Source organism: Tachypleus tridentatus, chromosome 7 (genome assembly GCF_004210375.1).
Source record: "Tachypleus tridentatus isolate NWPU-2018 chromosome 7, ASM421037v1, whole genome shotgun sequence".
NCBI classification, from domain to species: Eukaryota; Metazoa; Arthropoda; class Merostomata; order Xiphosura; family Limulidae; genus Tachypleus; species Tachypleus tridentatus.
Genome location: NC_134831.1, coordinates 165,984,753 through 166,010,783, shown reverse-complemented (window position 1 = coordinate 166,010,783; position 26,031 = coordinate 165,984,753). Strand labels below are relative to the sequence as shown.

The 26,031-nt window shown below is 34.1% G+C and overlaps 1 protein-coding gene across 4 annotated transcripts in view; it reads left to right on the top strand.

Moving 5' to 3' along the window:
- Window positions 1-16,707, top strand: part of LOC143257135 (uncharacterized) — a 36,610-nt gene extending 19,903 nt beyond the window's left edge. For all 4 annotated transcript variants that reach the window (XM_076515420.1, XM_076515418.1, XM_076515419.1 and 1 more), the window contains exons 2-3: window positions 9,254-9,954; window positions 14,582-16,707. In XM_076515420.1, coding sequence (XP_076371535.1) covers window positions 9,261-9,950 — 690 coding nt within the window. In that variant the 5' untranslated portion in view covers window positions 9,254-9,260 and the 3' untranslated portion in view covers window positions 9,951-9,954; window positions 14,582-16,707. The remainder of the gene's footprint in view (window positions 1-9,253; window positions 9,955-14,581) is intronic.
- The last annotated feature ends 9,324 nt before the right edge of the window (window positions 16,708-26,031 follow it).

Sequence of the window (26,031 nt, the reverse complement as noted above, 5' to 3'; positions counted from 1 at the left end):
ATTCTTACTTTCTCATATGCACACTTAAAACAATGTTGTAAATATTTATTGATATTTAATACACTTACAACTTTCCAGGCTAATTGTTTTTAAATTAATTTAAATTTTAATTTTAAATCCCAAACTTTTTGTGTGTTCTTTTTAAATTAAGAACATTGACTTAGTATTTTTAAAGTGCGTACAATATCGTAAGTTCTTGTCTTAATTCGTATTATTTTAAATGCGTATTCCTTCGTACACAAACGGTGTTTCTATGGACTAACAACGCTAAAATCTGGTGTGTTTCTGGTTGGTGGACAGAATGCAGATAGTTTATTTTGTATCATTTCGCAAAAGCAAGCAAATAAACTTGAATGTTTACTAAATATCTCAACTACAATATATTTTCATTTAACTTTTAAAGTAGACTTACATCGTAAGGAACTGGATTGCTATGGCAGCACAATAAACCTATTTGAACAATAATTACCTAATTGAAAACCTAAATTAATTAATACCTTATATCGATTTATAATGTTTAAACAAAGATGTATTTGTTAGTAAATATAAGAAACACCGAGACACCAACGGCTCTAAATGATATGATTAATTTTCTATTCTATGTTGGCCTTTCAGCCGTGTGTTGTTATAAATCCAACTATTCGTTGGTAAAAAGAGTAGCCCAAGAGTTGGCGGTGATGACAAGCTGCCTTTTCTCTTGTCATTCACTGCAACATTAGTGACGGCTAGCGCAGATAGACCTCATGCAGCTTTGCACGAAATTCAAATCAAACCAAACCAGTAGTTTACTTTACGAGTATTCATTATAAAGTTGAAGAAGATTGGGCTAGAGGTTAGATCTTCAGAACTAGGAACCCGGGATTGAATTAATTAGATACAAAATATTCATAAAATTTAAGATGAATGTGCAATTATAAGAGTGACAATCAGTTCTTGAGCATATTAAATAGTTGGAAATTAGGCTTTTAAAGCTAAATACTAGGTTTCAATACTATTGGAGGGCGCAGTACAAATAGCCCATTGTGAAGCTTCATGCTTAACATCAGAATTGTTAGGCATTATCGTATATCCCGCACATGACTCTGGAGCCCGGCATGGCCAGGTGGTTAAGATACTCAACTCGTAATCTGAGGGTCGCAGGTTTGAATCCCGTCAGACAAAATATACTCGCCCTTTCAGCCGTGAGAACGTTATAAGTAACGGTAAATCCAACTATTCCTTGGTAAAAGAGTAGCCCAAAAGTTGGCGGTGGGTAGTAATGACTATCTGTCTTCCTTCTAGTCTTACACTGTAAAGTTAGGGACGGCTAGCGCAGATAGCCCTCGTGCAGCTTTGCGCGAAATTCTACAAACACACACACACACACGAGTCTCTGATTTAAAATGTTACGTACGTTAAATACTACGATTTCAGGTAGCTGGGAATTTTAATTTTAATTTATAAGCTAACTGAATGTCAGTATGTATCAAATTTACAAACTTATTGACACACACAGCTTTCTTTTTTAACACAAATATATTTTAATATACAAACAATAATACAATTTGTAATAACGGTCATTACAAATAATGTTTATATACAAGAGACTTAAAAACAATAATGAGTCTTCTATCTGGTCTGGACCTAAATATTTTATTGACGTTCACGGAGAGCAAATTAATTCTTTGTTGTTATTGTTACACTTCACTTAATGGCTAGCCTCACACCGTTTACAAACTAATATTTCTCCGACGAAAATATTTAATATCCTCGTGGAAATACTGACGCCCGAAGTTAATTCACTGAAGTTAAACGGTTTACAGTAACATCCCGGTTAGTGCTCAGAATACATTCCTAGAACATGGAGAGCTGACCGAAACAGCGCTAAACGGGGTCATTACAACATTATGTATACTTTAGATACGTGAAAATACGAATAGAAAAATAATGAAATTTTATTAAGCGAATTTTTATGAAAGTCACTAATTATATTTTACATAAAAAACTGGACTTTGGATCTTCCGCGAATCTCGGATTCTTGATGATGTAGGCATTAAGAGCTGATTCTCTTTTCTTGAGTTTTCCCTCACGAAGCAGTTCTCGGTAGCAGGATATTATTTCAGAGACACTTCGCTTTGCATTTAAGCTCCGCTCATAGTCAGGGTTGTTATCTATGAACTGATCCATGATTTTCGTGATTGCTGTGATGCTATTGCTGAGAAATTCTGTAGTAAGTTTTCTCACTGGTGTTTTTTCTTCTACATCAGAGGCTGTAGGTTCACTCTGAATGCGTTGCTCTGCTCATTCTTGAAATTCATCATTGCCAAGACCCTCCCCAGAAGTCTGCAGTAATTCTTCACTAACACCCTGTAGTTAGTCCAGCTTCATTGGCCAGTTCGACAATGTTTTGGATGACCGATTCCTCTTTAACTTCCTCCAAGTTGCTGCATGCTTCTTTTGGCCATGACTTCTTCCGTACTCCATTCATGCAGTTTGGAGTCACTTCATTCCAGGCTGCTCTGATATTAGTTATGACATTCGTATTGTAGTCTTGCCTCATGGATTGTTTATCTTCACCATCTGTTTTCTCTACGAGTTACTTCAATGTGCGGCAAAGGTAGTAGACCTTAAAATTCGATATTACTCCCTGATCCATTGGTTGTATCAATGAAGTGGTGTTGGATGGAAGGTAAACTACTTCTACAGGAATGCAGGCTCGAAGTGTATCTAGTTTATAAGGGATGCCTGAGGCATTATCAAGCAACAATAATGCTTTAGGTTCAATGTTGCACTTCTCACAATAGCGTTCCACAGATGAGCAAAAATGTGAAACAAACAATTTTTAAAAATACCAATCGTCACCCAAGCCTTTTTGTTTCATTCCCAAATCACTGGCAGACTTGATTTCAAAATTCCTTTCACTGCTCGTGGAGTTTGAGAAAGATATATAGGCATCAGCTTCAATTTAAAGTCACCTTTAGCACTGCCCCCTGGCAAGAGTGTTAACTGGTCTTTTACAGCTTTAAACTCAGATGCACGTTTTTCTTCGCGAGAGATAAAAATACAAGAAGGCATCCTTCTAAAAAATAACAAACACCTATTTCATCCACATTAAGGCCTAACATGGCCAGTTGGTTAAGCCACTCAACTTGTAATCTGAGAGTCGCGGATTCGAATCCCCATCACACCAAACATGGTTATCATTTCAACCGTGAAGGCAATATAATTTGACGCCCAATCCCATTATTCGTTGTTAAAAGAGTAGCCCAAGAGTCGGCGGTGGGTGGTGATGACTAGCTGCCTTCCCTCGTCTTATACTGCTAAATTATGGAAGGCTAGCGCAGATAGTCCTCGTGTAGCTTTGCGAAAAATTCAAATACGAACAAATCATTCACATTAAAGACAAGTTCAGGAGGATACTTGCTTTGCTCGATGATGGCTTTCAGAGTTGCAGGAAATTCCTGGATTACCTTTGTATCTACACTAGCCGTTTCACCAGTGATACATATGTAATGGAGATTAGTGCGCTTTATGGATCTGTCAGACCAGCCTCTGCCAGCTGTAAACGTTTCTGACTTATCTCCTTTTTCTTCTTGAATATATGTGAAGATGTTTCTTGCCTTTTCCATTATTATCAGTTGGCTTAAGAGCATATTCTGGTGCGTTTGATCATCCAACCAAATACTAAGCCTTCTTTTTATTTCTTCAAAGGCCCAGCATGGCCAGGTGGGTTAAGGCGTTCGACTCGTAATCTGAGGGTCGCTGGTTCGAATCCCCGTCGCACCAAACATGCTCGCCATTTCAGCCGTGGGGGCGTTATTATGTGACGATCAATCCCACTATTCGTTGGTAAAAGAGTAGCCCAAGAGTTGGCGGTGGGTGGTGATGACTAACTGCCTTCCCTTTAGTCTTACACTGCTAAATTAGGGAAGGTTAGCATAGATAGCCCTCGTGTAGCTTTGCGCGAAATTAAAAAATAAACCATTTCTTCAAGCAAATGACTTCTTGAGCAAGTTTCCTTTGTTGCTGACAATTTCGAGCTCGTAGTTGCAGAAGCTCTTATCTTGTTTACATTTTTTATAATTGTTCTTATCGTGGACGTTGTCAAGTTTAAAGAGGCACCTATATCAACTTGACGCTTACTAACTTTTTAGCCGTCTTATCCAGAGGCGTAGCCAGAAATGGCTATTGAGGGGGGTCAGTTTGAGTGCTTGATGCAAGCGCCGCAGGCGTGAAGCCATGCTAAGGGGGTCCGGGGACATACACTCCCAGGAAATTTGTTAATAAAAACATAAAATAAAAGACTGAATTATGCATTTTGAAACCACCTTTTTGGCAAATTTCAGAATGGCACACTGAGGTGTTTGTCTTAATTTATAAATCATAAATAAATATATAGGCCTATATATATAATATATAACTCAAAGTTATCAGGCCCAGCAAAGTAGGCCTACAGTCCTGTCATCAACATATAAAATATAGAGTCACTCAGGAGAGTGCAAAATATATGTATAGTGGGTGGCACCGTGATAGGCTGGCAGCACCATGGCGCCAATGGTACTGTGAATGTGACGTTGACAAACAGAAGTTGCGATAAGCAATTATTCACTATGTCAAGCCTGAAAAAGCAAAAGACACTGCATGGGTTCTTTAAACCTATTAATAAGGCTGAACCTGATCAATCTGCTGCAGCCAATCAGGTTGAATCAGAATTGTCAACTGAATTGTCAGAGTCATCACCGTAGCCTTCTACCAGAGCTGCCACTACCACCTCAGGTCCAGTCTGGGACATTGAAAATTACATTTCTGATGATGTCTGCATTGGCAAACAGGTAAGTCGACTCCTCATCATATTAATTTTGTATTAAAAAATCATGCAAACACTCTGCATCGTTGGCTTTCACAGTGGAGATGGCTACTCTACAGTCAACATGCAAAGGGTGCTTTCTGCAAGTACTGCTGTCTTTTTGCTTCTGATGGTGCTGGTGTTAGAAGCCAGAAATTGGGGCAACTAGTGAAATTTCCATACATAGACTGGAAAAAAGCATTTGAAAACCTCAAGACTCATGAATTGAAACAGTACCACCAAGACAGCAAAGAAAAAGCTAACAATTTTCTACAGGTCGTAAACACAAGTTCATCTGTGCACTTGCAGCTTGATGCAACTTACAAGCAAGAAATTGAACAGAACTGGAAATATTTAATGCCTATTATTGATACTGTATTGCTATGTGGGAGACAGGGTTCAGCTTTGAGGGGAAATATGATTCTGGTTTGTTGGTGGAACTGATGAGGAGCCCATCAATAATGATGGGAATTTTCGGGCAATTTTGCGCTACAGGGCAAAGGGTGATGTCAAGCTTTCAGCAAGCCTTAAGAGTACAAAGAGGAATGCTATGTATCTGAGTCCTCAAATTCAAAATGAAATCATCAATGCCTGTAATACTCATGTTCTTGATGCTTTGGTCAACAGGGTTAATGCTGCAAAGTGTTTCTCAATATCAGCTGGTGAAACAACAATATTTCAGGCATTAAACAGTTTTCGCTGTGTGTTAGACATTTGCATGCCAATGACAACTCTGTTGCAATGAGAGAAGATTTTTTTGCAATTTATGTCTGTTTATGATGTGATAGGCAGAGACTTGGCTGATGTTATTATAACCAATCTGACAAAATATGGTATTGACATGGGTTACCTGCGAGGACAAGGGTACGACGGTGCTACCTCTATGAGTGAGAAATTCAATGGTGTCCAGAGACACATAATTGATAAATTCCCAGTTTCACCCTATGTACACTGCAGTGCCAATTCCCTAAACTTGGCAATTTCTGATGCTTGTAAAGAAGTTTCTGTGCGAAATTGCATGGGAGTAATTTCTAGCATTGAAAATTTTCTCAATACACCCAAACGAAAACACGTTTTGGCTCTTTCGGTGGAGAATAAAGCACCTGAATCGAAAAAAAAAGTTTGGAAGGTCTCTGCTCCACCCGGTGGGTTGAAAGACATGACACAGTCATTGTATTTCAAGAATTAATCCATGCAGTTGCAGATGCCCTTGAGACCATATCAGGTTGGCGAGACAGAGATTCTGCAAGCCAATCAATTGTTGTGTTCTATAACACAACCAGAATTCATCATCACTCTACTTACCATTGCTAAATTGTTTTCCTTTAGTTTACCTCTGTGCAACTTACTGCAGCAGCAGAACATTGATTTAGGTGCTGCGATGCATCACGCAGAAATAGTGGAAGATTTAATCCGTTCACTCAGAAATAATACTGTGAATGAATTTAACAACATTTTCTGTGAGGCTCAAACTCTGTGTAGAGAGCTTCAAATTGACATCAAAATGCCAAGACACGCTAAAAGACAGATGTACCGTGCTAACCCACAAACCCTGAGGAGTACTTTCGTATTGTTGTATTTGTACCATTTCTTGATCACTTTATTTCACAAATATGTGACCGTCTGTCCAGTCACAAAACTCTTCTTACAAACTTCATGTGTCTACTACCATCAGAATCTACCACAGAACGGTCAGAACCTACAGCACAACAATGTGACCAAATTAAAGAGTTGGTCAATATATACAAGGCTGACATTGTCAGCACTTCACTAGCTGCAGTAGGTGAATTTAGGGTTTGGTAAAAATCACTTGCGAACAACAGACCAAATATGTCATAGATGCATATGCAATGTGCAATGCAGAAATGTTCCCAGTCATTTCTAGACTGTTGAAAGTATTTGCCACGCTGCCTGTGTCAACGAGCTCAGTGGAGCGTTCGTTTTCAACTTTCAGAAGACTCAAAACGTATTTGAGAAATACCACCACTGAAGATCGATTGAATGACCTGGCTTCGTTATACATTCACCGTGATATTAAAGTTGAATCACACTGTGTTGTAGATGTCCTGACAAGAATGAACAGGCGTTTGAGCCTTTCATAGGTATTGGATTGTATTTCTCTAGTTCTGACAAAACTTGCTGTATTAAAAGTGTCTTCAATCAGAAATTTGCATTTGACCATTTGTTGTGTGTGAAATTATCTGCCATGCAATCACGGATCTTTATGAAACTTCACAGGTGGCAACTGAACTTTCTAAAACGTTTGGGTCCATGGAGGGTTAACCCCCAAACTCCCCTTGGCTACACCCCTGGCCTGAACACTTGCAGTTTCACATCCAAGCAAATGCTTTTCATTTTCATTTTAGATGCATTAACATCGCTTGCAGGCTTTTTTCTAGACATAATGGGTGAAAAACACTAGAAAATACTTGCCAAACAATGTACATACACAGCAGTTGAGCGCATATATTCTGTACGAGGTGCACTACATGACTGTTGCCAATGGTGCGGTAACAGCCGCTCTCGGGAATTACCGAGCATTGGCGCTTGTAATGGCAAATGCGCGCTCTAACAAAACAGCGCTAAATGTGGCAGCGATAAGCAGGGTATAATAGCATAATGTTCGAAATTTATAAACGTTCCTGGTCAAATTCTGTATTCTTCCAAATAATAAGCGTTAATCAAAAATATAACATCTGAGGCTTATAGTGTACTGACTGTAGCTGACCAACAATATTCTATGATTGTCTCCCGGCGAGTCGGCTTATATGTTTTAAGGCAGCATTCTTTAAAGTTCAATGATATTCGAAGATGTGCTAGTGTTTTCGTGAAACAAATATTGTTGATTCTTACTCTCAAAAATCTTCTACAACTTTAGAGAACAGGCGGGACTTACACGATACACATTTAAGAATACACGTTACATGCATTAAACTAAAACAAACGTGGATTAATATATAATAGTAAATCCGTTACAGAATAAACAAACAAAAGTTAGTAACTTTCCCATAAATAGAAACAATAATATAAAAATCACATTCAAAGACGAAGGGAAGCGTTTTTTATAGGTTTTGTTTTTTCAAGAATGTGTATTACAACAATATTTTTGAAATTTGATGACATGGGACATTTTACAAACTACAGGGTGTTCGAAAGGTCACTGTGCAATTATATATTTATTAACAGACATGTTTCAATATAGAATACAGGAGGTAAATATGAATGACAATTATAAACAATGTTGAAAGTGATACCCCGTTGGCATCAACACAGGCTTGGATCCTTCTTATTTTGTTTCTAAACACCGCTATCAGTTGCTTGCTCGAAATAGACTGAACAAAATATTATTACAAAACTGCACAGTGATTTTCCGAACACCCTGTACAGATCAGATCGCATAGAGTTGAAACTACTAAGTAGCTTATATAACCCATAGATTAAAGGGTCGGATCAGAGTCAGGTATATATACATTAGTAGATTAGAAATTCTGGCCAGAAGGAGAGAAATCACTAAGCAAAAGCTGCTCTCTACTCTTAACTAATAACAGGATTGACTGTCATGCTTATAACACTCAGGTATTTGAATGTACCGTATATAATCATCGCCATATTTTAGTTTGAACTTTAGATTCACAGCCTAGCACTTTAACTCTTAGGCCTCACCCTGCTAAATATATTACTTGTGAATTATTCTATATAAAACTTAGCACTTTAGCCCTCAGTACTCACACAGCTAAACATATTACTTTCGAATTATTTCAAAATAAAATTACAAAAAGAAAAATTAAGAAGGTATATTATTTAGTTTTAATAGCATTGTTTGTTAAATTTCACACTAAGCTACTCAAGGGCTATTTGTGCTACCCGTCCCTAAATTTGAAGTGATAGACTAAAGGTAAGGCACCTACTCAACACCATCTACCCTCAATTCTTGGGATACTTGTCAACGAATTGTGGGATTTGCTGTAACATTAAACGCTTTTATAGCTGAAAGGGGTGGGTTTCAATCTAGTGTTCTGCAGATCCTGCGTCTGTTGCGTTAACTACTAGACCAGACTTGGTATACTTGTCATAACTATTTGGTATAGTTTAATATGAATGGTAGGAAGTATTAATTTAAAGAACATTTAATCAAATTTTGCTTTAGCTGTGACTTCATAGGTGACACTTTTCTTATATTTCTAAATGTTTTATGCCGATATAAAGAATTACTATTTGGCTCTCTCCTCAAATATTCGAACATTAGTTTATAATTTGTCGTTATGCCACCATATGTCTCATCAGCAGCACCTTCACGTTCCTCTAGCCACATCATTTATTTTTCGAAACCTCCAGGTATCACTGATCCAGATATTTGCAGTATTATTCAAAAATAGAACGACTTTGATTACATTGTTGAAATCTTTTTTATTATTCCTTTTCCCACAGGAACAACATGATGACTACAGACTACAAACTGCTTCTGACAATCCTTGCGATATTAATATTGGTACCAATAAGTACCTGGTGTGGTACTTGTTTACAAAATAAATTTAAAATGATGTCCAAAACTGAGTCTGATCATGAAGGCTTTTCCACAGCATCAATCCCTTATCACAATACTCAGAGCAATGGATTCAACGAGATATTAACAGAAGAGAGTGGTCAACTTTCTAGACCTAGCAAGTTAGACCCGTTGATGATAAATTCACCAAAAACCGCCAGGGAGAGCTTTGATCGGTCATATTTTCCCATCAACAAAACAAATAATGGGCAACTTCGATATAATTTTGAAGACTGGGCCAAGCCTGGAGAAGTGTTTCAAGAGTCTCAACAGAAAACACAACTTTCTATTCGGATAGACGACAGAATAAAAGAACAGGTAGGAAAGACCGAAACAGCAGCGGCAAGTAAAAGTGACGTCACGTCAAAGCGTGGAAACCGGCCATCTTTGTCGATAGTTAGCCCTCTGGACATTCTGAGCCAGAGGCTGATGTTTGAAATGGCCAGAAGAAAAATGAAGCAGAGTCAACATCAGATAATGGCTAACACTAAATTACTGAAAAACCTCGGGAAAAGAAACACACTTCTCACTAAAGCCAGAGTATTCTGTCACAACGCTTTGTTATTGCTTCTAGTGAATTGAAAAGGTAGCTAGAACTTTATGTTCATTTATAATGCATTTTTTATTTTGCTGTGACGTGAATATAACTGGGATTACAACATCATCCAAAATTAATCTAATTACAACTGATATTACCAATAAAATGGCATGCTACAATTATTCAGCTTTGACCATCAGACACCTGTTTGACATGATTGTAATTATTTTATTTATAAGTGATATATAAATAAAGCTAAAACATTAGAGTTTAATTACAATCTGTTAACAAGTGGTGATTCAGAACGTTATGACATTCGGTCTATGTAATACAGTTAAAATATACGGTAATGTCTATATTGCTGTACTTAACATAAATATATCAGAATTTGGGTATAGCTTCATTCATCTGTATATTTTTCTTATATTCTGCCCATTTTGACTTCCTGAACGTTCCAGTCCAGTGGTTAAGGCATGTAACATTCAAAATGTTCTACAAGTATGGTTGAGTAGTATTTTAAGATATGCTGTCCCAGCCAAAATTTGAATCATATTAAAAAGAAAAAAGAAGAAACCTATTGAGAAAAAAATTACGCTAAACTTTAAGCTAAACATTGCGCTTATTATTCAATTTATTATTAGCCGTCTTGTATAAATTTTACAAATTTAATAAAGGTCATGACCAGGGTCAAGCAGCTGGATAATTAGACCTAATGGAAATCTACTTAGCAAAAGCATCCCATCCTATAGACACATATTTAGATGACATTTATACCAACTGATAGTTAACTTTTAAAAATAGATTCTTTTAAAAAAACACAATTCTATTCATTTCAAATCGACCACTTCATGCTTGCTTTGTAGTCACCATCGTGTCTTGCAGCTGTAGTAAATAAGTGTGTGACCCTCAAGTAGTCGTGTCCAAAATGGAACATAGCTATCATTTATTCATCTCCAGTCTTTTAAGTTTGGTAGTTGTTGGTAGGTTACCACTGTGTGTAACTACAGTGTCCGCACTAACGTATGAATAGCTATCAGGCACAAAGAGAATTAGTGATATCATCACCACCAGTATACCACTTGTAGCTTCATACAACTTTTACCGCCACCACCTGGATCTCATTAATAATATCACTAAAACCTGGCTTCACACAACTAGTACCACCATAACATGACTTCACACAGCTATTACCACCAAAGCCTGGCTCCACACAACCATTACCACCACTACTACCTGGCTTGGCACAACTATTACCACCACCATTTTGCTGCACACAACTGGTATCTTAAGTACCCGAAATGTATTGCTTTGTTTATAACATGAAGGTAATTGTACCTTTTCAGCATAAACCTTCGTTTTACTGGTAAAACGATATCTAATATAAATATTCAATTCGAGCACACATGGTAGAGTTCTAGTAGTCACCGTAAATCTTGTTTTCGAACTCAATTCCACTTCTATGAAACTATCAACGACGGCTAATATATATGACTTCAATTTTAAAAAGTCGAAGATTTGTTTCCGAGATAAGAATAAAACTACTAAAATAGCAAATTTTGTCAAATTTAGGAACAAGAATTTCACATTTAGATCCATTAACTATTTGCTTACAGCTTACTTTTATTTCAAATGTTCCATTCCTCTCTCAGTTTGGGTTCAAAGCTTTTTTTTAAAGTACTTATACGTCAAATTTCATACTTGTAGAGACAAAAAACATTTCTGCTATTTATGCCAGTTACCAATGGACTAAAATATTTCTCTAATCTGTTTAAATATTTGAATATCTAATAAAATATAGACTTTTATATTACTGTCTTTATAATGAATGTACACCTGTTAGATCTGATTTGTCACAGCAAGATGTTTCAAACTTCAATTCTTGCTATATAGTTTATAAATGTTTTCATCTGATTGTTTTATAAATATTTTTATACAAAACTCGACATGTGAGACATAACTCTTTTGTACATTGCTATATAGACTACCGAGATATTACTCGAATATCGAAAGTCAGTACGTTATAAAGTTATCATCTTCTTCTTATATACTTTGCAAAGACGTTTTCTCTTGTGAAATGTGTTGGATATGAGCCAAGATACTGAAAGGAAGACTTATCAGTTTGCTAGATCCAGTTTAATTTGGATACCTTTGTGACATAACTTCTTTATCGTTTATTACATACTTCTCATAATTCAAGCTCACTAAGAAAGTAAACACCTTCTTGAAATTATCTGAATGAAGGATTGTGCAGAAAACCACCGTGTGGTGGAAGCACTAGGGAAAGGGGTTATTACGTTTACTTGCCATTGTTACTAAGTGTCACTTTCACCAGTTGTACTCATCCACATTTTTGTCTTCTTTACTATTTTAACATGTTACTGAAATAAATCAAAGCAACTAAAATAAATTATGAAACCTGAGAATTTAGATTTGATTGCAAGAAAGTAAAAATGGCATAACCCTAATCTTGATGCACTAATAAATATATGTATTCCTTACTACTTAATTACAAGAACTATTGCCATAAGTTTATTGTCTTATTACACGTGAAAACCGTGTTTGATTAATCAGTCATCTTTGTTATTCTAGTTTGTTTGTTTTTACCCATCTTAATCAATGAAAAAGAAGTATAACAGGTGTTATTCAACTAAAGAAAACTAAAATTTTTTTTGTGCAAGAGAACAATTGTAGGTTTGGTCTCTCTCCCTCTCTCTTTCTTTTCCTTTTGTTTTAGGCTTGATCCCCAAATATGAAAAGTAATACAGAATAGATTACTAATAGACTAAGCCAAATAAATAACATTTAAATTAATAAAAGAAACCTTAAGTTAAAAGAAAACAAAATTTTGTTCCATACCGCAATTATATGATAAACTCTAATATCTTTGAAGTAAGACACGAATATTAAAAATTGTTACATTAAAAACTTTACGCACATTTAATGCAAAACCTAATGGCAGCGTCTGCTCATTAAACGTAAGTCTAAGGCCTAAAGGGCACGACCACACTCGCATGAAAATTTAGAATGTGTTTGTAAACCATTGTCGATATATATTCTGTCTGTTTTTATATTTTTAATGATTAGTAATTAGTACTTCTTACTGTGTGGCTAATATTTCAATTATATTTAAATTCAGACTTTACACTTTAAATCATGTCAGCTTTTAAACTCACAAGAGTGATATAAATAAAATGAAATGTTACGTCGATACACTTGGCAAACTAATTTTTATTATTCTTGCCACAACAATTATCAACATTTACTGGATGAAGAAATACAGAAATTACCTTAAATATTTCTTATCCATTAACAGTTTTTCTCTTGTGATTTTATACCCTGAAATTGTAGCTGTATATTTATTTTTCTGGATATCATTTGTCATGCCTAATCACAACAATATGCTCTTTTATACTCCTATTGTGAGCAAAAAACTACGTCGCTTCTCTTATTACAGTTAGGGACATAACAACACGTTAATGAAATTTAAAAAAATACAGAAAGTCTCTAAATAGTTCTAGAGACTTCACAATGAATGCATGTATAATGTCATGCAAGATCTAGCCCACTTCGGGCCCATGATTCAACGAGGCAAAACCTTTCACTTTTTGCACCTACAAATATCTGTCACTGGTGGCTCATAAGAGGAGAAAGGAGCTTTATGCCTTTTCAAAGATTTTGAACGAATGAATTTTTTTTATGTTAATGAATATACTTTCCCTTTGTTTTGTCCGTAAAATTCTTGAAAGCTGTATATTTTTCTATTAAAATGTTCATTTATCTTTTCCTGTTCGATGTCATACATTAGGGTAATATCTAGTAACGTGAGGCACAGAGAGATCGGGCCTTTATGCTCTGTTATTACTCACACAGTTTCTCTGCGACGGAAATACACGAGAGCAGATGAGCCTTCTTGCCAATTATAAAGGATTTTGAGGCTAACCATATAGTTATTTCAGCCGATCAAAATTTAGTTTTTTTCAAAACAACGACTAAAATCTTTTTAAAGCGGGATGTACTTCTGCGTGGTCCCTGAAAGTATTATGTTTCAAGAGTAAATAAAACCAAAATTAGAGTAACAAATGTATTTATTTCTTACTTTTGAAACTTATATGTGATGTTGTGTCGTAATCTACAAATGCACAATTCTTCTCGTGATTCATGGCATGTGCACATTTTACTGACTAACATTACGCATTGTAAAGTTACGCGTTAATTTTGTGACATCATTTTAATATAAAGTAGCTGACTGAAAGACAATACACCAAGAGACCTTTACGCAAGGTCACAGTGATCAACATCTAATATATAAATGTAATAACTCTGTGAGTATTTAGTATTTTTAAGGGCACAAACAATTAAATGTGAGCTTTATTTAATGGCGTACTGTGACATGATTAAAAAATGCGACAACTTACACAAAGCTACACAACGGGCGCTCTGTGCTTTGACCACCACGGGTATCGAAACCCAGATTCTAGCATTGTAAGTACGCAAACATACCGTTGTCACTGGGGGCGTTAAAGTAAGGTAATTTAATTGATATAATAATTGCTATTATCACATAAGTAGCTGAATTATAAAAAGGAGACAATAAATTCTCAAGGATTACAATAATAATTACTACATTTAATTTGTTACTTTTTAAATATATTTTTCTGAATTTTTTTTTTTTCAGGTGGACACCTGTTGAAGACCACAGTGACAAGAAGCTATCGTTTTAATAAACAGCATTTTAAATATATATGCAATATTCTATATCCTTTGAAATTATAACCATTAAATTTATTTTAGTAGCAATATCATTAGGATTTCATATAAATATTCTGTTTTTAAGCCTCGTATTCCACTCTTCCAAGTTCTGTAGCAGAGAAAGTTTATTGTCACTCAGTCATTACACGTTTAGTCTAATTCGCGTAGTACTATTGTGAGACACGGGAAACATGTTTGCTTGCTTGGATTATCTGCAGGAGAGAGAATCCCGGGTTTTAGTGTTATGAGTCCTTAGACTTACCTCTGTCCCATCGGGGGGCGGGAAACTGGATTCAGCGAAATAGAAAATTTACAAATCTAACAAGCATTGGAATCTTCTATTCGTTTGTATCTTTATCCATTTGTTTATTTAGTCATTATTTAAAATAAAAAATACTATACAAGTTGCATAATTCATTACTGCTCAAGTTGATTATTTGCCCACCAATGTGTATTTCTGCTACTTTGTCAAATTTTGTAAAATGTTCTCATTGGATACGGGACACTAAAAATTTGATAATCTTTGAATTTTAGTTACTTAACAAAATAAAACCAACATTTAAAATTATTTTCCATAATTTGTTTTCGTTTCTAAATTTGGAAAAATGCATTTTCAGAGATTTTTAATGCTATTTGCTGTGTAACTGTCAGATTTTTCACTCACCGTCCAAAGCCGCGAAATATTTTCATTGTGACGTAGGTAATTAAGTTAGCAATAAACGGAAATTGCATTGATATAGAGATTGTCGGTTAGATTTCCTCATCAAGGGGGTGAGTAGTTAAACTTTGTTGCCACGACGTGTGAAAATTATTATTTACGGTAACAAAATGTGGTCTGTAAACGCATGTCGTCAACCTCAAGATAATGGCTGTTTAATAATCGGAAATGATTAATTTTGAGAGAATCCATGATTTTTTTTTTGAAAAATAACACCAATTAAAAGTTTTTAAAGATTTATCTTAAAATGTTTAAAATAAAAGTCAAACTTTAATAGACAGTACATAAAACATATCGAAACATAAGTAGTTGTTAATTGGCTTTGTAGCTTTTAATTAATATCCTTGTGGGTCAGCGATAAGTTTTGGCGCTTACAGTGCTAAAATTTGGGGTTCGATTCCGTGCGATGGACGAGAGTAGATGGTCCAATATGTAACTTTGCACTAAACAAACACCAACCTTATACATGAAGGTATATAATTTGTGATTTTGCCTTGTCTTGTTTATTTGCTATTTTAGAAAATGATTAAATCGCTTTCAGAATGTTTAGTTTTCTAAATGAAAGGACATTGAGGAGTTGATTTTCAATAAATATCGCATATTTTTATGCTTAAAATTAAATATGAAATACTTTATTGGTAAAGTATTTATTGGTAAATGGAGATGATTCCAGTTTTCCAGGAAGTCCCCAACAGTCTTTATCGATTTATTCGTTTGTTTGTTGTTAAGTGCATAGCTAAATAATCTGCTTACTATCTGTGCGCTAACCTCCGGGAGGCGCTTGTATCGCTACGAAGAATATTAAATCTACAGTTATCTACTACATATATACATGTGTGTGTGTATACATCATACTATTGTATAACCTCTAAACAGATAGACAAATTAACGCAATATCAGGAGAGTCGATATAAAATAAGTAGTACATAATTAAACAACGTATGTAGTCCATTTTCAGTGACTTCTTTTTGTCTGTAAGAAAAACTTACTCAATATGGTTTCCTAACTACGCCATTTTCTCGTGGACTTGAATCTCTCGGAAATTAAAAGTCCTTAATTACAATTGAAAAAGTTAATAAATATAATGAAACATTACGGTCTCCTTTTTGATTTACCTTCGATTTATTAGATGCAGGATTTAAAGGAAACTTCAACTTGGAAGCACATTAAGTTACCCTAACTTTTATTTTCGTAATAAATATTTTAAAATTTTAGAATACCTAAAACTTTATTTTTCAATTGTTAATAAACTGTTAAACTTTCTATTTTTCTGTGTAATTTATTAAAAATACCTATTACTGAAAACAAATTTTAACGTACTTCTTTCTTTGACTGAAAATAATAATATATTCTTCCTGTAACTTATGTTTATTTTAGATTAAATAACTCAAGTATATATATACATTTTCCTCTCTATATATATGTGTATGAATATATGTACATCTTATAATGTAGTTCTGTTGTTCCAGCAAATAATAGCAAAATATAATCAATAAATAATTCTTTTTATATCTTTTCAAATAAGTGATATTACACCTTTAAAAAATGTTCTAATCGTATGCACAAAACCGATATAATTTCATTTACAGTGTTATTTGTTGCGGGTCAGCAATAAGTCTACAAGCTTTCAACACATGCCCACTCCATTTACATTATTCAGGGGAAAATGTAAAATGCCATTTATGTTTTTCAGAAGATTCGTATCCCATTTTGCGTTTCACTGAAAATAAAGTTATTTTTTCTCTTAAATTGAATTCCCCCAGAGTAAACAAACAAGGCCCACAAAGTAAACGGATAGGGCCCATAAAACAAAGGCAAACACATTGCTTTGTTTGTTTGTTTGAATATCACGTAAACCTACTCGACGGCTATATGCCCTAGCTGTTTCTAATTTTAAAGTAATAGACTAGAGAGAAGGCAGCTAGTTAACGTCCCTCACCACTAAGATTTTACCAATAAAAGAGGAATTGATCATCACGTTATAATGCTTCCATTGTTGAAAAAGCGAACATGTTCGGTGTAGTATTCAAGTTCGTCACCCTTCGATTTCCCCTCTAATGCCCTAACAAACAAGCAAAATAGAATATACAAACAATTTATTTGTTTGTTTTTAATGCAAAGCCATTTTCGTCTATCTGCTGTGTTTACCGCGAAATACCGAACTGTAATCCACACGAAACAGAAATTTAAAATATCAAACAAAAATAACCCCACCCTTAAACTAAGGCAAGCAAAAATGAAATTAAAAACAAAATCATAAAGTTGGAAATGATATCTGCAAAAGTCTTCCACTTTAAAATTTACATTTTTTCAATAATAAAACTTACTAATTCTAATATGTTTAGCCCGACTTTAAATATCAAAATACAGTAACACTATAGAAAAGGCACCTGTCTATTTTCGAGACTTTAATGGGTGAATCACTGTTGTCTTTCTAGCAAGAAAAAGTGCTTAATGACTAATTAGTGAAACTGGTCCTTTGTACAATTAAAGTAAAGAAAAGTCATATTGCTTACTTTAACAAGCAGCTCAGTACTTGTAAGCTGAATCGAAGGAAAAACAGAAATGCTGAGAAAAAATTATTAATTAATGAGGTATTGTTTTTGTTTGTTTGTTTTTTGAATTTCGCACAAAGCTACTCGAGGGCTATCTGTGCTAGCCGTCCCTAATTTTGCAGTGTAAGACTAGAGGGAAGGCAGCTAGTCATCACCACCCACCGCCAACTCTTGGGCTACTCTTTTACCAACGAATAGTGGGATTGACCGTAACATTATACGCCCCCACGGCCGGGAGGGCGAGCATGTTTAGCGCGACGCGGGCGCGAACCCGCGACCCTCGGATTACGAGTCGCACGCCTTACGCGCTTGGCCATGCCAGGCCATGAATGAGGTATAAAACATATAATGTTAAATTGCGCCAACTGGTACCAAAGAAAGACAGTTGGAATCCTTTGACTGTTCTACCTTAACTTAGAGAGAGATTTGGTGTTTATGGCCTCCTCATATCAGTGGACACTTATGTCATTTAGTGTTATGTAGGTTCAACTTTTATAGAGATTTAAAAATACTTAAATGCTGTTCTCCCTACTTTGATCCCTTCCACACACGCACATTGGCACAGTGATATCTCTGAATGCTTTTAACACTAGGAATGAGGTTTTGATACTCATGGTTGACAGAACAACATTAGCCCATTGTGTAGCTTTGTGCTTAACTTCAAACAAACAAACACTATTTTTGATTATGTAATGACCAAATATACCATAGATAATGCAGCTGCACTGTAAGAAGTGACACTATAGTTTCTTTGTAAATACTGCAACATCCCTTTGAGTCCATACATTGAAAATAATAAAAAAATATTCAAATATTTCTTATCAGGAAACACATGGCCTCTTCGAACATTGCATAGGTTTTTATGTTGTTGCTCTGATAATATAATAGTTAAAAAAGGGTTCAAATCATTCAATCCCATAATTTGCTTATTTTACATACCATTAGGTAAGAATTTGTACTTCTTAATAGTTCCTGTAATGTGTATGTTTATAATGAAAATCTATCATATGAGACGGTGAACACAATCTTTAGACGTGCGCACCAACCAATCTCAGTACTTCAGAGAGTTTGTTTCTTTGTTTTTTGAATTTTACGCAAAGCTACTCGAGGGCTATCTGCGCTAGCCGTCTATAATTTAGCAGTGTAAGACTAAAGGGAAGGCAGCTAGTCATCACCGCCCACCGCCAACTCTTGGTCCACTCTTTTACCAACGAATGGTAGGATTGGCCGTCACATTATAACGCTCCCACGGCTGAAAGGGCGAGCGTGTTTGGTATGGGACGGGGATTCGAACTCGCGACCCTCAAATTACGAGTCGAGTACCTTAACCACCTGGTCATACCGAGTCCACTTCAGAAAGTGACACAAACTTTAAAGTCTGAAAATTGAATTGAAACGTAACCAGCTGGAAGTTTCAGTGTTAAGTAGAGTAAGAAAAGTGTCAATTAAATTTATTAAATCATATTCATAACTATCAACATAATATTCATAACTATCAACATGTTTTTAAAGAGAAATAGCCATCAACTACTAAAAAAAAAAAAAAAAAAGCAGCATAAACGTTCGTCGAAACTAAATAGTTTGATGTAAGGCATATCACGTAGTTCTTTTTCTTTCCGGTAGAAACAGTTGAACATGAAACATTACCCTAAAATACTCAAAATGCTTCACATATATATGCTTTCGAGTATTCATGTGTTTTCGAGTATTTCGAGTATTAATTATGCTACGTAAAGCGTAGCATAATTAGTGTTGGAATGCGGCAAACATGTCAGTGCATTAGTTACACATTATCAGTCATTCCTCTTTAATATTTCTGATTCTCCCATGAAACGTGTCAGTGGAAAAACATGTTTTGTATAATGTTGGTTTTTATTGGATTAAACTTCCCAGAGCTTTAGACATACATGTTTTACCTATTTTTAGTAACTGAATGACAAGACTTCAGATGGATATTTCATAAACTCTGAAAGAGGTGATGATATAGTAATCAACTCCATAAGTTTCATTCAGTTTCATTTGAAAATGTCTTCTCCAACTTTTCTTCTCATACACAGCTCTCTCCCAACCTTAAATGGTAGTAGTGTCTATTCCCGTCATTCGATTTTGTTGTCAGGTGTAAAGATCGATTTTCACTTTATTGAGTTCAATTTCTTTCTCTGACTTAGTGAAAGCCAGAAATTCAAGTTTAATTATGCGTCAGATTTCTGATATTTCTCCTTTTATTGTGTCATACTATGTTTTCATAATGTTCAAGAAAATTTTCATTACACTAGTCATTGGACGTTTCTTTCTGGTATAATCTCCCTCTAAGAATTATTCTGTAATAAACAACTAACTACTGCCCATTACACTTCTACATGTCCCAAAACAGTCCAATTCATACAAAAAAATAGATATACATTTGTTGTCTACGAATATACAATGCTAAAATCAGGGGTTCGATTCCCCTCGGTGGACTCAGCAGATAGTTCGATGTGGCTTTACTATAAGAAAACACACACACATATGCATTTGTGAGAATAACAACAAATAAATAGTGAATTGTGCCGAGAAAGAAACATAAAGTCTAGTTTATTTTGAATATGTCACTATCACTGGACTACACTGGTTTTAGGGGACTATCCATCAATATCACCGGACAAGAGGAAATCAAAGGACAAGACCAGTTCCTCTTGTCATGGTGAACTAGTGAGCTGTAACTCAAGTGTAAGGCGCCGGACATTGTCGTTTTGTCACAAATAATAATAGCCAATGAAAGAATAGTCGTTTAAGATGTTGGGGTCCGTCGTTTTATCGTAAATGATAACATCTAATCGAAGAATAGACAAGACCCTGCTTTTCTTTCTTGCTAAAATTCGTAATTTAGGCATTGAGAAAGAGATAAAAATTTAAAAAACAAACAAAAACACAAAACATTATATTGTTATTTGAAGAATTTTTGATGAATAATTAAATAGCATTAAATTTTTTGTATTCTATAAGACACCTAGTTATGTATCACTTACTTATGACAATTAAAAGACAGTTTAACATCATTCACGTACAAATAAACAGTCTGGTTGATTGTAATTAAGCACAAAGCTTCACTAGGGGTTATCGATGCTCTGCCAACTATGGATATCGAAACCCGGTTTCTAGCACTGTAAGTTCGTAGACATACCGTTGTACCACTGATGGATAAGACAATGTGGGAAGAAGAACTTTATACACCCAACTAAAACTGTCAAATGAGTTAACACTTGCACCCGCCTACTCAGTCCCTTAAGAATAAATTGTTACAAAATCACTCAATATTTTAAGGAAAACGGTAGAGTTATAATTAGGAAATGTACTTCAAATTACGTGTCTATAAAGGACAAGTCCAACTATAATATACAGCCGAGTCCACAGGTTTCATGCTTATGTAACACAGTAGGCAAGAGATTACACGTATTCTAATGGTTATACAACACAATAGAAAACAGATTCAACTTGTTATAATAGTTATATAACACAATAGAAAACAGTTTCCACGTGCTTTGAATGTTATACAATACAGTATAAAACAGATTCTATGTGTTATAATGTTATACAATAGAATATGTAACAGATTTCTCATGTTCTAGTGGTTATACAACACAGCCAAGTGACAACAATATAGTGAGTAGCCTAACACAAATAATAAAAAGCTTTTTAATTTATAAAAGTGTCAAAAAATATCTATCTTCTTATTTGGGTATACCCACTTGTTATTACAAGTATATACCAACAGAACCTTCCTTATAATTACAGTTATTTCATCTAGTCATGTGACTGAGAAAGTTGACTTTATTAATTTCCTTTGTGTGGATTTTTTATTATAAAAATATTTTAATAAAATGCAGTTTTTAATGATATGGTGTACAAATTTACTTAGTTTTGTTCTCTTTTGTTCATTTTATTTTGTTTTATAATAAACTATTTTAATTAAGCAACATATTTGTATACTTAAGGAAGCTATTTTTTAATGTGGTAGATTTGTTGTTTTTTTTCTTTATGAATATTTTAAAAATGCTTTTAAGAATATTGATGCTATTTTTGTATTTATTACTTTGTAATGGAAACACAATATCACTCAAAGTATTTGAACTGGACAGATCAATGAATGAAATAAAATTGAAAATGGACGCCAAATGCTTTATAAATATTGTATAACTTGGCTGAAAGGAAAATTGCAGATCTGAAATCTTCAACCTGAACAGCGCTTTACATGACACATAAGTTAAACAAAATGATTACAAACTCCTATGCCTGTTTAGATGTCGAAACACCTGCTTTTCAATGTCTCGCCAGCAACTGCCGAAATAAGGGATTTGTCCTGCCAGATCATTTAGTCACAAAAAGAGTACTGAATCTCATTCTTGTATCGTGTCAACAGTTAAAACTGCTGAGCTTGTTCAACGGCATCGAATCTGAAGTGATCGATCCTTTACTCTACAAGCTATTAGCACCTAACTATTAAGTTACACTCAGTCCTTACCTTAATTTGTTACGGCATTTCGTTACATTTCCATTAAAGGTGTGAAAATTTTTCAGCGTGAACTATAAGCAACACAGTGCATTTTTCAGAAAATTAGAAATTATTTTATGCAATAAATTACAGTTTATTTAAAATATTTCGTAAAGTTTTATTTAAAGAAATCATTTCCAAGTATAAATCATGTATTCAATCAGTAGTTAATGCATTTTTACAGTTACTACTAATTTAAAACTATTTTGTTAGATAATTTATTATTGTGAGCACTCTATACTCAAGATTATCACAGAAAGTGGAAAAAGAGTTGACATCAAAAGGGGTTATTGTTGTTATGTGGGTGATATTGCTTTACATCTAGTCAACTTGATAGGTAAGTTTGTTTTTCTCTGTTGTGGATTAATCTAATGATTCATTTGTGTTACTAGGCCCAGAAACGTCTGCAGATTCATCAACATAATTTGTTTGTTTACTGTTACTAGGCCTCGAAAGTCGTGCATATTAATTAACGTAATAATGTATCTGTGTTACTACTAATACTAAGCCTAAGAAAGTGCCCCTAATTTTATTAGGCCTAGAACAGTCCGATTTAAATTAAATGTTTTATTCATTTAATTGGATCACATTGTACATTTAATAGCGATAGAGTGTTTTAATTTTTCCTGTATATATATATATATAATTTCTTAAACTTTTTTCATACTGTGTCTCATTACAGTTCCTTCATAGAAAGTATAGTACTTGAATTCCTTTTAACTGTATCACGTTGTGCTTTTTAATAATTAGTAATAACTAGTACTTTCAAATGTTCGAAATAGCATAATTTACAGTAATAGCAATACATAAACGTTTTATTTTCGAACTTGTATATGGTGAATTCATAATATAATATTTCATAAAATACTTTTTTGTTTTTTAAAAACCTAAACTAAATAAGTTGCGATATGGTTAAGAGTAGTTACCAGTTTATATATTGAGCTAATAATACTTTGTACTCGAAGCGCTTTTATGAAAATTTCGCTACAAGTATAAATAATAGACAACGAACATAAATGTCAACAAACTTTTGTAAACGTTTTTATTCTACCTGACATCACTTCGTAAGCGTAGACAAACTAAAAATTATAGCTTAAGACGAAATCTGGATAGTAGTGTTATAAAGCTCTCCTCTAATACAATTTTAGAGTTAAGATTATAGAATGTGATGACCGTCTTCAACAAGATTACTTAAATGTGATGTCCACGTTTGTCCAGTGCGCACGTGATTTGTTGGTAAATGAATCGAGCGAAGTGTTGTTCTTTCGAAGCTTTCATTTTTATTGCGTTTAGTACACGATTCAACGCGCTTAAATATTTTATTTATTATACTTTATAAAACTTTGTCTGAAGCCTATTTTCAATTCATACAAAGAGCTTTTTTATTTAATAAGATGTTTGTTCAAATAAACATTCTCTTAAGAAAAAACGCTGTAAAAATGGGCATTCATATGCTTAAAAGTAAATTACAACGACGTTATTAAATATAAGATTATCGAAATATGAAACTTAAATATCCTGCAAATATTTTACCTTGTTGTTTATTATAACACGCGTAAGTAAAACACTGCATAAAACAATTAAAAGGTAGTTGGAATCTGTAATACAACTGTAACACCACTGTTACTTTTATTAAGCACCTAATGAAGAATTAGTTGATCTAGAATGCAAGTAATTAGTCACTTAGTCGATCTAGAATGCAAGTAATTAGTCACTTAGTCTAGACATTTTATTTAGTAGAGGTGACATTTACAGTTGATGACGTTTCACTTCGTTATGGAGTATAGCAATCAGGGATAACTAATGGTAACCTAACACCAATATCACACGTGTAAGACCAGTGTTGATAGGACTTCAACTGTGTGTCTTTGACCACTCTACTTGGCTCGATGACATTAGAAAATGAAGAAAGGAAAAACTTGAAGCAGTAAAGTTGGTACAGACAGTGAGGAACCATAATTGTCTATCCTCAGAATTGCGGAAGGCACCATGATTGACCTTTACTAAATAATCATTTAACAGGTGTTTCGTCAGGTTCTTTGTCATGAACTTTTCTTTCGTATTAAAAGTAATAAAACTACTGAGTTTTAAATTATCGTGGGTTTAGATGAGTTTCACATAAAGTTTTTGTTAAATTTTAAAGTGCTTTAACGTAGCTAGACTGGTATATTAAGTTACCAACGTTTCTTACCGGGTTAATTTTTAGTTTTGAATTATACTGGTAGCTTGTTTTTATCAGAAGTTAGTTATAAATACGTTACGAATTTAATTATGTAAAAAAAATGTTAAATCTGGTTGTCATCCGGATATTTTTCTAATTGTATGCACTAAATCGTGAGATACAAAAAAGTGTTATTTTAAATATAACGCTATATAAATAGCATTCCCACCACTAATATGTTTCTTTTATCTCAGCCGGCCTCGTGGCCTGTGTTATTGTGCGAAATGCGTCGTCAGCAGTGGATGTAGCGGAAATAGTGTGGTTAAAATAATATTACATATTTTTTGAAATAAACTTCAAAGGACCAAATAAACACTGCAGTTAAATAAACATAATACAATATTACTAATACCTGATAATATCAAATCCGAGTGGTAAATACTTACATTGTTTGATGGGCTTCCTGTCACGCATTATTTTAGCGCTCTCTGTTAGAACATTGGATTTTCATAATTTTATGTTTTAAGAAATTCTTCTATACAGTAAACAATAACACATTTTAATAATTAAGCTAATTGTTGATTTTATATGCATAGGAGATACAGAAACGCATTACTAGGTTTAAAAATAAAACGTATTGTTCTTCATAACCACTCCATTATATTCTTTTGTTTTTTGTGATTAACTTTCGAAGGCACAATAGTTTAAACAATTTGGAACTAGATTTGAATATTCTAACATTAAATGTTTATACATATTTCCAGTTATCTTTGGAAATCAGTTCAGAAGAGAAGGAATATTTCCGCGTAGAACGAATCACGTTTGATTAAATTAAATATTGGTTTTACAGCCTGTCCCATTGATAAAAGTAAGAATAAAAATATCTTGTTTAAATGTCTTACACTATTAAGATAAATGATTGAACAGGCTGTCCATGTGTATAATAAAACAACACACATAGTTACATGGAAGATACTTCTTTGAAACGTATATTTGTGTTGTGTCGCATTGCATAAAAAATAAGATTTGCTAGAAGTTAGATAACAGAGGAAATGTTTGAAAAGCTTTGTTAAAAATTCGATAACAATGAACGTTTTGAAAATGACTTTTTAATAAACATTGTTTAAATAAACAATGGTAGTTTTTAGCTTAAAATTTATTGGAAATTGAGTAATAATAAAAGCTTTGGAAACCAAACTTTTCTAGGATTTAGATAACACTAGAAGTCCTGGAAATTAATTTTATTGTAAGTTGGGTGACAATGGAAGTTTTGAAACTTAATAGGTAGGAATTAACAAAAGTTTTGGAAAATAAACTTTTTAGAAGTTGGGTAACAATGAATATTTTTGAAATTACGTTTTTTTTAGAAGTTGGATAGAAATGGATTTTGAAAGTTAAGCTTTGTTGAAAA